At 38.7% G+C, this 16,979-nt stretch overlaps 1 protein-coding gene across 9 annotated transcripts in view; it reads left to right on the forward strand.

The window, feature by feature from the left end:
• zbtb20 (zinc finger and BTB domain containing 20) overlaps positions 1–16,979 on the forward strand; it is a 311,373-nt gene that overhangs the window by 277,306 nt on the left and 17,088 nt on the right. For 6 of the 9 annotated variants that reach the window (XM_072585058.1, XM_072585056.1, XM_072585059.1 and 3 more), the window contains 2 exons: positions 8,906–9,034; positions 10,345–11,964. In XM_072585058.1, coding sequence (XP_072441159.1) covers positions 8,968–9,034; positions 10,345–11,964 — 1,687 coding nt within the window. In that variant the 5' untranslated portion in view covers positions 8,906–8,967. The remainder of the gene's footprint in view (positions 1–8,905; positions 9,035–10,344; positions 11,965–16,979) is intronic. The other 3 variants (XM_072585065.1, XM_072585063.1, XM_072585064.1) reach the window with 1 other exon arrangement.

Here is a 16,979-nt window from a genome sequence, read left to right on the forward strand (position 1 = left end):
TTGGGTTAAATATTAACACCAAGATTGTGAACAGTCTGATTTGACTTGAGACAATTTCCAGAAGGGAGAGGAATGCAGCTGGTGGTTAGCGAATGGAATTTGTCATCCGAAGAAGTTGTATGTAAGACAAACAGTTTGACAATTTAGAGGGAGTAGCAAGGTCAACAGAGGTAATAGTGAGGGAGACCTTGGTGTCATCAGTGTACGAGTTTTGACATAGATTAAAAAGGAGCATGCTGAGGATGCTGGGAGTAATGGTGAAGAAGTGAGAGCACAAGCCATGGTAGTAAATCTCAGCTACAGTTAGAAAGTTAAAAATGGGACCAAATTAATGCAATTCCACACCTTAACAGCAATGGAAAGGAAATCAAATAAACTTGTGTGCTCAACCCTCACATGCCACTGGCAGTAGAATAGTTTTTGAGGATTTCATCATGGCATGTAATTTATAAATTAAATGTTTCCTGAAAGTAATTGTTTTTCTGTATTAAAAGAGCATGAAATGATCTACGGTTGAAAAGAAAACATGTAACAAACCAAAATGTGTTTGTTTTAATCCATACATAGGATATGGCCAGCAATCAGTGTCCATCTCTACTTCCCAAGAGGGAAGTTTTTTTCCCCCCACTGTTGTTTAAGTAGAGAGATTGAGGGTGTAATTCAGCAGTGTTGTACTCATCCAGGGAGTAGAGCATATTTTTCACACTGTTGACTTGCACCTTTTCGATGATGGAGGAACTTTCAGGAGTCAAGCAATTAATCATTCTCTCAAAATATCTAGCCTCTGAGTTGCTATTATAGGTTTAGTATTTATATTGCCAGTCTAATTAATTTTCTGATCAATGATCATGTCCAGATTGTTCTTTTGCTTCACCCCAGCACCTAATGGTGGAGGATTTGGAGATGGTATAACAATTAAATATCATGGGGAGGTGGTTATTTGCTATGTTTAATATTATGTCAACAGGCAGGATGCTGGAAGAACACAGCAAGCCAGGTCGCATAACATGGTGTAGAAGTCAATGTTTCAGGTGTATCCCTTTTTCATTATTGATTGTTTTGTTATGTCAGGACCTACAAATTATCAAAAAAAATCCCAATTTCTGACCATATAGTAGAGTGAAGTTTATTTATTAAGCAGATGAAAATGAGTCCTTACAATGATGCTCTGGGTTTAACACAATTGGCCTGCAATAGATACAATCATCTTCCTTTGCATTGGATATGACTGCAACCAGTGAAGAATTCCTTCTTTTCAAACTTCACCCTTTTGTGCATAGAAGGGTTCACTCATTTCACTCCTGAAAGGTATAGCTCTAATTTTTAAACTAACACTTTGCTGCCTCATCCTAGACTCTCCACTGAGCAGGAATCATTTCTTTCTATCTAGCTTATCTGTTCCCCTTGATGCCTTGAAAATGTCAATCAATCAGCCCTTAACTTTCTAAATTCCAGGGAGCATCCCTAGTTTGTGTACTCTCTCCTTTGGTCAACCCTGGTGGGAGTATCAAATGTAGTAAATCTGTATTGTGCTTCTGTGCTTCCTCCCAGGAACAGTCATAAAATGGGTGTAGGTAGAAAAATATCCACAAGAAAAAAAAATCAGAAAGAGAAAAGAAAAACTGGATGTGTGGGTTCAAATTGTTGTAGGTAGCATAGTGTACAATAGTAAGGAATTAATGATGAACCTTGACATAAAAATGGTTTCGCCAGATTTGGAATATGCTGTTTATTTCTGGGCATCACTCTTGACGAAGAATGTGAAGGACTTTGAGTTAGTAGATTTACTAAAATGGTACTAGGGATGAGGGACTTGAGTTACATGGATAGATTGGAGAAGTTGAGATTATTCTCATTTGAGAATAACTAGTTTGAGTTTGAATTTGAGGCAGCTGTTCATAATTGTGTGGAGTCACAGCAGAGTGGACCAAAGACAAAATAAAGAGATTTTGTTTTCACAAAAAGTGGTTATGATCTGGAATACACTGCAGGATGCAAGATGATGGATACAAGTTCAGTTATGGCTTTTAACAGGAAGTTAGATAGGGAACTGTTGCAGAGCTGCCACAAAAGTGCAGGTTACAGCACTGGATAGTTCTTGCTAAGAACTGGTATGGAACTGATTGTCTGAATTTTGTAACAAGGGCCATGCTATAATTCTGTGTTTGGTGTGACCATCCAGAATTCATAATTTCTCGTGGCAGTTTCCTGGCCAATGATTTGCTAAAGCTTCAAATTTAACAAAAAATCCCTTAGGAGGGACTTTATGAAAATCTGGAAGACAATACAAGTGCCATACACAGACATTCCCATCCTCTTGTCATCTCTTCAAAACATTGAATCAGGTTCATCAAGCATGCTTCATCTTTTACCAATCCATGCTGGCTTTCTTAGATCAGCTGAAAATGTTCAAATGTTCAATCTTCTTGTCTTTTAACCTCGACCCCAGTAATTTCCTGGCAATAGATGTTTTGCTTATTTATTTACGATTCCCTGGATTTCTTCTCTCACGGAGCAGTGTAGCATGTGCATTTTTTTTACCAATCTAAATAAAAGATACACAAATCAAGAGGACGTTGAAAGATTATGGGAAGGACATCTGTGTTGTCGTCACTTACTTCCTTCAAAGTATTAGAATGGAAATAATCTAGTTCTGCACGTTGTCACTCAACTGCCACTATTTTCTTCATAACCTTTTTTTTTTGATTGCCCTGTCTCCGATTCAATACTCATATCATTGGGATATCTGGGATGTACTGTACTGTAAACATTGGTGCAAAGTAATTATAGTCATACAGCATGGAAACAGACCCTTGGGTCCAACTAGTCCACGCCGACCATATTCCCAAACTAAACTCATCCCACTTGCCTACTTTTGGCCCATATCCCTCCAAACCTTTCCAATTCATGTACTTATCCAAATGTCTTTTAAATGTTGTCACTGTACCTGCATCCACCATTTCCTCTGGCAGTTCATTTCACACACAAGCCACTCTGTATAACAATAAGTTGCCCTTCATATGCTATTTAAAACTTTCTCCTCTTACCTTAAAAATATGCTCCCTAGTTTTGAACTCCCCTATCCTAGGGAAAAGACCCTTGCTATTCACCTTATCTTTGCCTCATGATTTTATGAACCTCAATAAAGTCACCCCTCAACCTCCTATGCTCCAGTGAATAAGGTCCCAGCCTATCCAGCATATTTTTATAATTCAAACCCTCCATTCCTGGCAACATTCTGGTAAATCTTTTCTGAACCCTATCCAGTTTAATAATACCTTTCCTATAGCAGGGTGACCAGAACTGCATACAGTACTCCAAGGGGGCATCAATGTCCTGTACAACCACAATGTGATGTCCCAAATCCTGTACTCAAAGGACTGGGCAATGAAGGCAAGCATGCTAAATGCCGTCTTAACTGATTTTTCAGCATGTCCACCTTTTCCTTATTTTCATTGATAGTATGACTGTTATTATCGTGGGCAGCACAGTGGTACAGTGGTTAGCACTGCTGCCTCACAGCGCTGGAGACCCGGGTTCAATTGCCGCCTCAGGCGACTGACTGTGTGGAGTTTGCACGTTCTCCCCGTGTCTGCGTGGGTTTCCTCCAGATGCTCCGATTTCCTCCCACAGTCCAAACATGTGCAGGTCAGGTGAATTGGCCATGCTAAATTGCCCGTAGTGTTAGGTAAGGGGTAAATGTAGGGGTCTGGGTGGGTTGCGCTTTGGCGGGTCTTGTGGACTTGTTGGGCCGAAGGGCCTGTTTCCACACTGTAATGTAATGTAATCTAATCTAATCTAATCTAATTTTCAAGGAGCCGAGATTGCTCCTGACCAGCCTCTTTTATCCCACTATGTCAGGAAAATTGTTACTTTTGATATTCCTTGCAAGTTCCTTCCTGCTCTCCTTCCCTCAAGCTCTTACATGTTTTGTCACTTCTTGCTGTACTTTTGTATCTTTCCCATTGACCAGGATCTGTGCTTCTTTCTGTATTGGAATGTAATTTTACTGTTTTATGTTGTCTGTTGGCTCTTTAGTTTCAAGGCTTTGTTTTTAAACTGAGTTCTTGCCTTTAGGGGTATAAATTAACGTATCATAAATTCTCACTTGAACATCTCCCAGTAATCTCTAGTTTTATCCACTTGCAGATTTGCCCAGATAATGTGGACAGTGTCTGTATCAGTGCATTGAAGTCAGCTCTTGCCTGAATCTTAGCAGCTATTTCACACTTCTGTCTTCCAGACTTTATGTTGGACTAAGTAATTTTGCAGTTGTTTTAGATAAATATTCACACATTATTTAGTTGTGAACTAAATCTGCTTCATTGCTTATTATGCAATTTAGTATAGCAAACCTCCTTCATATACCTGCAACATACTTTTGCGCAAAACTCTTGGATGCACTCAAGAAATTTACCACCTTCCTGATGTGCTCATCTATGTATCCCAAACTATGTGCAATTTAAACCACAATGCCTGTGCAACACACTTCTAATTTGAACGCTTTGCTATCTTTTAGCTTTTCCTTTACGTGTAGCACCTTAAGCACAATTTCTACCTCTAATTATACTCTCTTTCATTTCTTTTGGATCTATTATAATACTATTCTCACCTGAATACACCGCACCCTGTAACCCCGCCGCATGCTCACACGCACGGACGGCTCACACATATATAACTGGACTCTCACACATGCATTCTCTTCCAATTCGTTTTGGCTAGTTTAAAGTTTCTATGACTGCCTTATTTGTTCTTTCCACCAAGACCCTAGGAATTGGGTAATTGTCTTAATTTTGAAAAAGATTTGCAGCATTACTGAAATAGGACAGGACAGGGAAGTGATCAGCTGAGATGGCCTAGTGGTATTATTGCTATACTATTAATCCAGACCAAGGTAATGTTCTGGGGATCTGGCTTCGAATTCCAACATGGCAAGTGATAGAATTTGAGTTCAAAAATAATCCGGAAATAAGAATGTAATGATGACCATGAAACCATTGCTGATTGTCAGGGAAAACCCATGTAGTTCACTCATGTCCTTTATGGAAGCACCAAATCTGGTCTGGCCTACATATGTCCCTTGCTTACATGTGTGTCCAGACCCATAGCAATGTGGTTCACTCTTAACTGCCCTCAGGGCAAATAAAGATGAGCAATGAATGTTGTTCCAGCTAGTAACACCCACATCCCATGTATGATTTTTTTTTAAATTGCAGAAATCCAGCATAGACCAATGAGCCAAAGGCGTTTTTTATTATAATCATTCTGTAATTCTATATGGTCTCAGCCAGATTCAGAAATAATTCATCCCATCAGTACCCTTCAAATTTGATCATGAATTGATGTCAATTTCCCATAAAATGGGACCCCTCTTCTTCCCCACTCTTTAAGCTACATGTTTATCTGCCTAATCTGCTTATCCCTACATCAATTTACATGTGACTTTGATAATAATTCAGAGGTTATAACCATTACAATCCTGTCCTATAGTTTAGCTCCTAGTTTATGTTACTTTCCAAACAGGTTCTCAAGCATGTTATTTTCTGTTTCTTGGCATGGATCAAACAACTGGATCATTCCCCTACCCTCTCCAATATCCTTACTTCAGTTCTGATGATTCATCATCTAGACTCAAAATGTTAACTTGCTTTCTTTCTGTGGATGCTGCCTGACCTGTTGTGATCTCCAGCATTTTTTGTTTTCAGTTTAGATTCCAACATCTGCAGTAATTTGCTCCTCCCCCTTTAATATCCTTTCAGCCAGCTCATAACGTCCCTCACTCAACACCAGGTAGTCATCTACTATGTCAAAATCTCATTAATGTTTATGAGAGATGACATTTGTACCCACAATCATTAAGTGCACCTACAACTATCATTTGTACATATAAATTGGGAGCAGCAGAAAGCCATTTGGCTCTTTGAGTGTGGTCTCCTGTTTACTACATTTAGAACTGACCGGATTGTGGTCCCAAATCAACATTCCTGAACTCCTGATATCACATCACCCTTCCTTGCCTCCTCTTCATCCTGTGTTTGATTCATTTGCTGACAAACTTTTGGAAAATTATTCAAACCAAAACAGTAGAGCTCTGTGCCCTATATACTATACATCGTCAAAAAAAGTTTCCAAATTTGTTGCATCACCCACGTCCATTCTACCTGTTCCACACTACTGCGGAAATCGTTATCCATGCATTTGTCATTTGAAACCTATAAACACCTATAAAATCATGAGGAGCATGGATTGGCTAAATAGCCGAGGTCTTTCCCCTGGGGTGAGGGAGTCCAAAGCTAGAGGGCATAGGTTTAAGGTGCGAGGGGAAAGAATTAAAAGAAACCTAGGAGGCAACTTTATTCCAGCAGAGGGTAGTGCATGTATGGAATGAGCTGCCAGAGGAAGTTGTGGAGGCTAGTACAATTATATTTGGAAGGCATCTAGACGGGTATATGAATAGGAAGGGTTTAGAGGGATATGGGCCAAATGCTGGCAAATGGGAGTAGATTTATTTAGGATATCTGATTGGCAAGGATGATTTGGAGCGAAGGGTTTGTTTCCATGCTGTACAGCACTATGACTCTATTGTGATATCAAGAAATAGTTCATGACTTTGAATACTAGAATGGATATGTGCTCTGACAACATCACAGCAATAGTACAGGAGACTTGATGTCCAGCACTAGCTGTGCTGTTTTTCAAGCTTTTCCAGTCCAGCCAGAACACTGGCATCTATCTTACTATGCAAATAGTTGCCTAGGTAGGTCCTGTCCACAAAAAAGCAAGCCAAGTTCTACCCAACCAATTAGTACACCATCGGTCTTCTCTCAATCCTCAGCAAAGTGATGGAGTCAACAGTGCTCTCAAGTGAGAGTTGCTCATCAATAACCTCTTCACCAATATGCAATTTAGATTTAGACAGATTCAGTTCCTCACCATAATGTAACTATGGATGTACCTACACCACATGAGCTGCACCACAAGAAGGCAGATTCTCAAGAACCATCTTCTTAAAGACAATTAGGGCTAGACAACAAATGCAGAATAGACAGTGATGTTATCATCTTGTGAAAAGTTACATAATAACTTGTCTTTAATGTAATGAAATGTCCCAATATGCTTCACCAGAACATCATGATGTAAAGTTTAATACTGGTTGAAATGAGGCAAGGTGAGGTCATTTGACCAACTCCTGGTCAAAGAAATGGGCTTAAAGAATGAAGGTGAGATAGACAATCAGCTTAAATAGGTAGAAAATTCAAGAGCTTAGGGCTTAGACTTGAACGCACAGCTATCAATAGTGAAGCAATTGGTGAAAGTAATCTCAAATACCCAACCTTCTCTCTCCTTTTTTTGAATCCGTATTCTCTCATTATAAATGTGTAAATTCATGAATCATAGCTGTAATTTTCTGTGTCCAACAGAAAAAATCAACTTTCTTGCTTTCTTTTCTATTAATAAGTTTTGACTTGCTTTCTCTCCTTCAAGAGGAGTCTACTTTCAGTTGAGTGTTAATGGTCTCCAACGTCCATATAAACACAAAGCAACAATCCATATGTACTGATGTATTTAAATCATGTATTTGTCATAAATCATGACCATTTGTATTGTGTGAGAATTTTATGAAAATGTAGATTCTCAAGAAGGCAGATTTAGAAGTGCACAGATATCACAAACTGAGGGATTGGAGGAGATTAATGAAAATAGGAAGAGGCAAGACAATGGAGAGTTTTTTTTTCAAGAGGATCGATAAACACTTCAAAATCCATGCTTTGCTTGATCTTTGCCACTGTATGGCAGTGAACATTGGGTTAATGTGTGAAAGGAGACTTCCCGATAAGAGTAAGGCCATGGGCAGAACAATTTTAGGTGCTGTCAAGTTTACCAAGACAGAATATAGGGGGTGTAATCGATGATGGGTCGGAGTAACAAAGGCACAAATTAAGATTTCTATGTCAGTTGATCTGAGGCGGGGGTCATGTAATGGAGGTGGAACAAGCAGGCAGAGATATGTGATCAGAAGCTCATCTTGCAGACAAATATAACAGTAAGATTGTAAATTAGTTTTACTGTCAGTTTCCAGGCTGATGGATGGAGTCAGTAGCTAAGAAGCAGAATTTAGAGCAGCTAACACAGACAATGACTTCAGTCTGCTTAATATTTAACTGGAGGAAGTTTCTGTTCATGCAATGCAGGATGTTTATTGAGCAATCTAATAATTTGGCAATGGTGGAGTGTCAAGAGAAGTGGTAGTAAGGTAGAGTTGGATGTCTTCAACATTTATGTAAGACTAACACCATATTTGTCTTTTGCTATGTTTCTTAATTTTGTTGAAATTGTATGTACATTACCCCATTGGCATAAATAAGTAACCAAAACTAACATTGAAAATATGCCAAATTTGCAAGACTGAATTCTAATCAGAGTTGTTAATTTATAACTTGTAATGCCGTGTTTATTGTTGTGGCCCACTAGATACTTCAGATTGTTTTATTGGCTAATATTATTTAATTGAAAAGTACTAACTGAAAGTACTTTGTCAGTTTAATTTGATTTCAGAACCCCATTTTCATAACTATGATTTGTTATGTTTCATGCTATGCTCACAGTATCTATAAAGAACAGCATTTATTATTGCCCAGTTTACTTCGAGCCTGTTTTTCTTGGCATTAAGCTTTCTTCATCCTCAGTTTTTGACCACCATTTTGAGAATCTTCATGATAGAAGTGAACAATAAAATTCCTGGCCTCCTTGGCTGAATAACTGTACATATTCTGTGCCAGGCTAAGAATTTTAAATAGATCATAGATATGTGATTTTGTATATCTGGTAGAATCAGTCTTCAGTGCTGTACAAAATTGGAGATCTGCAGATTTTGAACACTTTGTTTTCTTGTCTTCATATACAGTACAGTCAAACATCTTAGATCCATGAATCATTTCAGTAATATGCTCAATTGCAAAAGAGGAGATGGCCCATGAATTTCTTTCTTCACACAAGGAGATTTTCAAGATGGTGGCCACTTACATCTGCAGTGGTGAGGAACTTCTGCCCTTGTAATATTCTTAATTGTGCATTTTTCTTTAACGGAATTTATGTCCAGTAATCAGTTGCAGATTAAATCTCAATAATCCTGTAATTGTATAATGTGTTAATTTCCTGGAGCATAATGACTATTGACCCCTCTTTTAGCCCCAGGGAAGAGGGAGAGAAGAAAGATTGATCAGTGCACTTTCAGAAATGTTAGTATATTTCCTGTGCGGTGTAATAAACAGAAATGATTTGTTTCAAGTTATAACATTTAATCCCTAGATTTGGATATCAGAATTCACTTAAACTTGAATTTCAATTTGCCATCTGAATTATTTTCTATGGCTGTAATCATTCCAACCCTTTTTCTTTCTGTTCTTGTGTATGTCATTATTTCTCCCCTCTTCCTGATACATGTAGATAGTTCTTTATTAAGTGTTAAGTATAATCGCAACAATGAGTACATAGTTAATTTGCAACATCTTTATATTTAAGAAAATAGTAGAAAATTATCTGCTGAGTCCTTTTCTCTTAGATACTTGAATTAAGTCCATGTTTTGCACATTATAAATGGAGAATTGTATAGGAGATTAAAGAAAAAGCCCTAGCCGTTTTTTTGAAAGAAATTGACTCCTTGAAAATGCTGAAGTACTGTTTCATGGGGATTGCATAGAATTAATCTTATCACTGTATTCGATAGTTTCTTACAAGGGTTGAATAAATTCTGAATGTAGAATATCCTAACCATATTTTTTGAGAACCTGAAATGGTATCACAGGTCCTGCAATATGCACCATGGTTCTAGAGCACATGCATAATCAACATCAGTGCTGGCATTTACTGCTAGTGTATCAGCTGACCAAAACAGATTGAACTGAATTGTATACATAACTATTAGATCATTCTAAGCATTATCAATCAATGCTTCTAACCTATTCATTCAGAAGATTCACAATGTACTTGACTTTAGTTCCTGTGATTTGACATATAACCCTCTCAATTGTACTGTTGTGTTTTATTCAGTCTGAAGTCTAGGATTTCCAAACAATTTTAGTTTATATTTATTTTATGTTTTAAATATCAGATAATTTTAGACAAACAGTATTCTACATTAATTTCAGAACTTTAGTGGCAAGTAAATTTTATCAATGCATTTTTAATATTTATGTTTTGAATGCAGCAGTGTTACTTTTTATAAAAACTGTTTGCATTTGTGATGTTTGGATGTTAACTCAAAGTAGAATGCTATCTCTGCACAGGTCATTGACTAACTTTTCTGAGGCTGTAAAAATGAAGGTATTTTCTGTTCAAAATTAGGTAACATCAATGGGAAGGGAATGACAGAGCGCATTCACAGCATCAACCTTCACAACTTCAGCAACTCTGTGCTTGAGACACTAAATGAGCAGCGAAACCGGGGCCATTTCTGCGATGTGACCGTCAGAATCCATGGGAGCATGCTCAGAGCTCATCGCTGTGTGTTGGCTGCTGGTAGCCCCTTCTTCCAAGACAAACTTCTTCTGGGCTACAGTGACATTGAGATCCCATCTGTAGTCTCAGTGCAGTCTGTTCAGAAGTTGATTGATTTCATGTACAGTGGAGTCCTCCGAGTATCCCAAAGCGAAGCCTTACAAATCCTCACAGCAGCCAGCATACTGCAGATCAAAACAGTTATCGATGAATGCACCCGTATTGTCTCTCAAACAGTGGTGAGCAGTGGTTACTGTACAACAAGGGACTCAAACCAAGTAACACCACGAGGAACACCAGAATCTGGTTCATCAGGTCAGAGTAGTGATACTGAATCTGGCTATGTACAAGCTCACACCCAGCGTAATGTTGAAAGAATTTATTCTTCCCTTTATGCCTGCTCTGGAATGCCAGTACAAAATGGCACAGGAGAGAGATCCCACTACAGTGCTCCAGTGATTAGCCATCACAGCACACAGCTAGTTATGCAGAGAGAAGAGAATCTAACTGATCCAGCCTGGATAACAAGAATACAAGAACGAACGCAGCAAATGGAGAGATATCTTTCCACTCCTGAAACTACACATTGCCGCAAGCAGCCGCGACCAGTTCGCATCCAAACTATTGCGGGCAATATCCACATCAAGCAAGAGGCTGAAGATGAATATGATTACGATTACTATGGGCAACAGAAAAGAAACACTTCAGAGCAAAATGAATCTGAAGAGTGCAATGAAGATACTGACCAAGCTGAAGGTACGGAGAGTGAGCCAAAAGGGGAAAGCTTTGACTCTGGTGTTAGCTCTTCCAATGGGACTGAAACAGATCCAATTGACCAACAGTTCATTGCTGGCATAAGCAGAGTGGGACAATCAGATGCAAGATTAACTGAGCAGAATGAACATCCTGCTGAAGACAGCCAGCAGCCTAGCAGTGTGAATCCTTCTTCCCCAGATAAGGTTTATGAAAATGAAATGGACATCACAGGGCCTCAAAATAGTGATGGAAACATTACAAATGAAAAGGAATTGCAACAAGCTGCAATCAACTCTGTGATTTCAGTGACACAAAGCACTCAGCCTCTGGCAACTACCCAGCTTTATCTGAGGCAATCAGATACCCTAGCCACCAATTTGAGAATGCCACTGACCTTAACCAGCACTACTCCAGTCATTGGCACTGCTGGGAGTACGTACATACCAACACTTTTTACCACTCAGAGCACTACCAGTGGCAAACTGTTTCAGTTCACCTTGCCACAACCACTGACAAGCCAACAAACACAATTTATAACAGTTCCTCAACCTAATCTTACAAATTTTACTACACAGTTGCACCCCCAACAATCTCAGTCAACAATGCAGGGTACAAGTGGACAAACTGAAAAGAAACCCTATGAATGCACTCTTTGTAATAAAACCTTCACTGCAAAACAAAACTATGTGAAGCACATGTTTGTCCATACAGGTAAGTGAGTAAAGATTGTGCAATAGCTTATCATATAGTGACATTTAATTATTTTTATGATGTAGATTACAAAAGTTAAGAGGAACATTAATGTTAGGGTATCTCCATTTATTATTTATACTATGATGTATAATGTAACTACATTTTTAATATAGCAATTTTAGGCACTTTAGATTTATATTGCTCCAGTATTTTCAAGATTTTACTGTAATATGTTGCATAATAAGCATAATGTTGTTCACCTCAAAATTTCTCAATTCTTTCCTCCATCCTCTGCATAATTTAGAAAAGAAGTAAGTCTATTGAGGAAGAATTTCTAGGTGGTATTTTCAAAGAGTTGTGAAAAGCAGAAGTCTTATGAGAAACTGTCACCTCTCTCTCAGCTCGGCTACCCGTAGTAGTATGGGATTACTGAGAGCTGTGGGAAACCTCCTTTAACAAACTACTTCTTTCTGATTGGTAACAGCTAGCTTAAACTACTAATATTGTTTTATCTCCACCTTTTTGTCTCGATCAAGATATAGTTGTTTATGTCTTTTCAAAATATTTCATTTTTGTTGAGATTGTTTTTAAAAGGTTACATCTTTCATCCTGTTACAATTTTTTTCTCAAGTAATGAATGCAAACAACCTTTATCAGCTATTACGAAGCACAGTTTCAAAAGATGTGAATTTCCTTCCCTTTATTTTCAAGAACTTGCAGACACAGCATTTTATTTTGCATTATCTTCATTCATTAGCAACAGTGGACTGGTTGCGCAATGCAAGTTTAAAAGGAAGTTTGCAGATTACAGATTAAGAAGACAGTCGAACAGTAAAGGTTGAAAACATCTTCCTAACTAGCACTCGTGAAATAATGTTCCACATTGTCTCATGCTAAAGTCACAGCTTCAAATTTGTGTATATGATGACCCATTTTTCTGACTGCAAGATTCACACCTTTGCATATATCTGGCATATAGTTCAATACCTGCCCCACTCCTTTTCACCCAGAATGTATAATACTTTCATTAGTAGTTTGCCTCAGGTTTTCATTCTATACATGTATGCTTTACTTACTGTACATTATAACTGAAGCAAGGGAACAAGCAGGCAATTAAGTTGTGTTGCAAAATGCGCAGGAGTTTAAGAAAAGTTCACTGTATGCATCAGTTACTGATGTTATCCCAAAGGGTAATTACCCACACTGACCCTGGTGGTTCCTTTTCATATTTGGCAGATGGGAAAATTAGCACCCCACTTCATGTGAAGTGCCTAGAGGTCCTTCTGGACAGGATAGTGCAGAGATAGGACAGCTTCCTCCACCTTGACCATGAATGGAGCCCACATCATCAGACCATGCCAGCCTGACCCAAGTTAGAGCAATCTTAGTCATGTGGAGAAATGGTCAGAAGATCAATGTCCTTTTGCGCTCCAATGTATCAATCCACTCAATCTCTGCTACTTGACCACTTCAAACTCAGGTTCACGTTCATCCATTCAAAGTGATGCATGCAATATTTTCCTTACTCAACCTCACTCCCCCAACTTGCAACTCCACCAATCTTTCATATTTTCTGCACTGCTTACACACTCGCTGGCTGCAGGATGAGGGCCAAGGCTGGATACCCTGCAGTAAGTCACTCCTAATCCATAGAGGTCCATGCATGATCTAGTGAACAATAACAACAGCAAGAAATTTAAGACATTTATATATAGAGAATTTCAATGGGTGCAATAATTGAACTACAGACAAGGATATGGGCCAAGTGCTAGAAAATTGGACTAGATTTATTTTGGATATCTGATCAACATGGATGAGTTGGACTGAAGTGTCTGTTTCCATGCCGTACGTCACTATAAGGATGGAGATTGACTGCAGTATGTATCATCTCCAAGATGCATTACAGCAATTCATCCAGTTACTTTAATTATGGTTCCTGTGGCTTCAGAGGAAATTATTTTTGATTAGAAAAAAAGTCTTCAGCCATGGCAATTGCAGAAGAACCCTCAGGGTAACAGGTGTAAAATTTGTCTTATTTGTGAAGTGATAAATTGTATGAATTCACAATTTACTCAGTGTTAGTCTCCTAATCTGGATAGTCAAGATTGTTAGTTAGTCAAGGATATTGGTTCTGTTAGTTTTTCTCTCAAGCTACAGAAAAATGCACTTCAGTCTAGGATGCGAAAAGACTTAGTTCAAATGCAGTGACCTAAAACTTCAACCATGCAGAGTGCTTTCATTATGACCTTGAAATGTGCTACGTATAACATTGGTGTTGGTAATAATAATGTATCCAGAAGTAATGCCAAATATTGATAGGATCACCTTTGATATATTTGTGAAGCTGTTGCAAACCACAGCCAACTATGAAAATTTTAAAAATGTGTGTACTTCAATGTGGAGCTGGTAGAATGTGAATTGTACATTAGACCGCAGAGGGTGCTGACAAATTCCTGTCCCTTTCTTGTGATGTTGATTATGATTCCTGTGGCTCCAGAGGAAATGATTTTTGACAACAAAAATGTCCTTAACATACAGTTGGTTAACCTAACCTAACCCTGAACTAAATAGTTACACTTCACTTACTTACTTGTTAACTATATCTCTCTGTTTATGTATATTCTTGAGCCAATGTTTAACGGAATATGTATTCTTTTAGTTACCAAAAACGAGATTATGTCTCCGATATATATGATATGATGTATCTTAGTAATAACCCAAGGTACTGAGGCTGAGTTTCTGATTCTGTCCTCTGGTTTTGTCATATTTACCCAAATATTGGGCAAATAACATGTTCTAGTCTGTGTCTAAATCTTTGTGTAAAAGTGATCATTGATGTTGAATCAAAATATATGTTATATATCAATCCAAAAACATACAAATTCCTGTGGTCTAAGAAGTGCAGTCCACTGAACTTCACGTTCAGTAGTTCATTTCATAAGTTCTGTGTACAAAATCCCAAGACGGGGTTATAAGGAAGGATATCATTCTCAAGGCATTTTGGGATGTGCAACAAATGTTTGCTTTGCCAGCAACACCCACACCCCAGAAAATAATTTTAAAAGGAAAACAAATGCTAAAGAAGCCAGACAGGGCTGATGTTGTATCTCAGTATACAGAGTAATATTGTGATATTAACCATTGCACTACTAGCAAAAAAGACAGTGGAATACTGGAACATTTTCCTTTAAACAGCAAGAGCAAAGTTATTGAATCAGCTACATTTGTTTCAGTAACATGTATAGGGGTTGTATCCCCAGTCAAGGTTGTTCCCAATCAAACATTTTGACAGAGACTTTAATAGACTGACACCATTTTCAATAAAGAGGGCTCTGCTCCAAAATACCAGTGATGCCCATTTCTCTATCACTAGTGCAGCCAACCCTGTACTGTAGCACAAAGACAAGAATGTTAACTCAAGTATGAAAGCATCACAGTGAGAAATATGCAGAGAGACTTGGAGCTAGGATACAGCCCAACTTATACCTTGCTGCTGTTACTAGAACATAGAACATAGAATAATACAGCACAGAACAGGCCCTTCGGCCCTCAATGTTGCACCGACCTGTGAACTATTCTAAGCTCATCCTCCTACACTATCCCAGCATCATCCATGTGCTTATCCATGGATTCTTTAAATCTCTTTAATGTGGCGGAGTTAACTACAATTGACAGGTAGGGCATTCCATGCCCTTACCACCCTCTGAGTAAAGAACCTGCCTCTGACATCTGTCTTAAACCTATCACCACTCAATTTGTAGTTATACTGCCTTGTACAAGCTGACGTCATCATCCTAGGAAAAAGACTTTCAGTATCTATCCTATCTAATCCTCTGAACTTGTATGTCTCTATCAAATTCCCTCTTAGCCTTCTTCTCTCCAATGAGAACAGACCCAAGTGTCTCAGCCTTTCCTCATAAGAGTTTCCATCCAGACCAGGCAACATCGTGGTAAATCTCCTCTGCACCTTTTCCAATGCTTCCACATCCTTCCTGTAACATGATGACCAAAATTGTACGCAATATTCCAAGTGCAGTCGCACTAGCGTTTTATAGTTGCAGCATGACATTGCGGCTGAGGAACGCAACCCTCTACCAATAAAACCTAACACAATGTATGCCTTCTTAACAGCACTATTAACCTGGGTGGCAACTTTCAGGGATCTACGTACATGGACTCCAAGTTCCCTCTACACATCCACATTGCCAAGAATCTTTCCATTTACCCAGTACTCTGCCTTCCTGTTATTCTTCCTAAAGTGAATCACCTCACATTTAGCTGCATTGATCTCAATTTGCCACTTAGCCCAATTCTGTAGTTTATCCAAGTCTCCCTGCAACCTGTAACATTCTTCCACACTGTCCACTACTCCACTGACTTTAGTGTCATCTGCAAATTTACTAATCCATCCACCTATTCCTGCGTCTAAGTCAGTTATAAAAATGACAAACAGCAGTGGTCCCAAAACAAATTCTTGTGGCACACCACTAGTAACCGGACTTCACCACTCGCTGCTTTCTTTCAGAAAGCCAGTTTCTAATCCAAACTGCTAAATTACCCTCAATCCCATGCCTCTGCATTTTCTCCAACAGCCTACCATGTGGACCCTTATCAAAGACTTTACTGAAGTCCATGTACACCACGTCAACTGCCCTACCTTCATCCACATGCTTGGTCACCTATTCAAAAAAAACTCAGTAAGGTTAATGAGACACAACCTACCCTTGACGAAACCATATTGACTATCTGAAATCAAATTGTTGCTTGCTAGATGATTATAAATCCTATCTCTTTTATAATCCTTCCCAAAACCTTTCCTACAACAGAAGTAAGGCTCACTGGTTTATAATTACTTGGGTCATCTTTACTCCCCTCCTTAAACAAGGGCACAACATTTGCAATCCTCCAGTCCTCTGGTACTAAACCTGTAGACAATGATGACTCAAATATCAAAGCCAAAGGCTCCGCTATCCCCTCCCTAGTTTCCCAGAGAATCCTCTGATAAATCCCATCCGCACAGGGGACTTGTCTAC

Source organism: Chiloscyllium punctatum, chromosome 15, assembly GCF_047496795.1.
Source record: "Chiloscyllium punctatum isolate Juve2018m chromosome 15, sChiPun1.3, whole genome shotgun sequence".
NCBI lineage: Eukaryota > Metazoa > Chordata > Chondrichthyes > Orectolobiformes > Hemiscylliidae > Chiloscyllium > Chiloscyllium punctatum.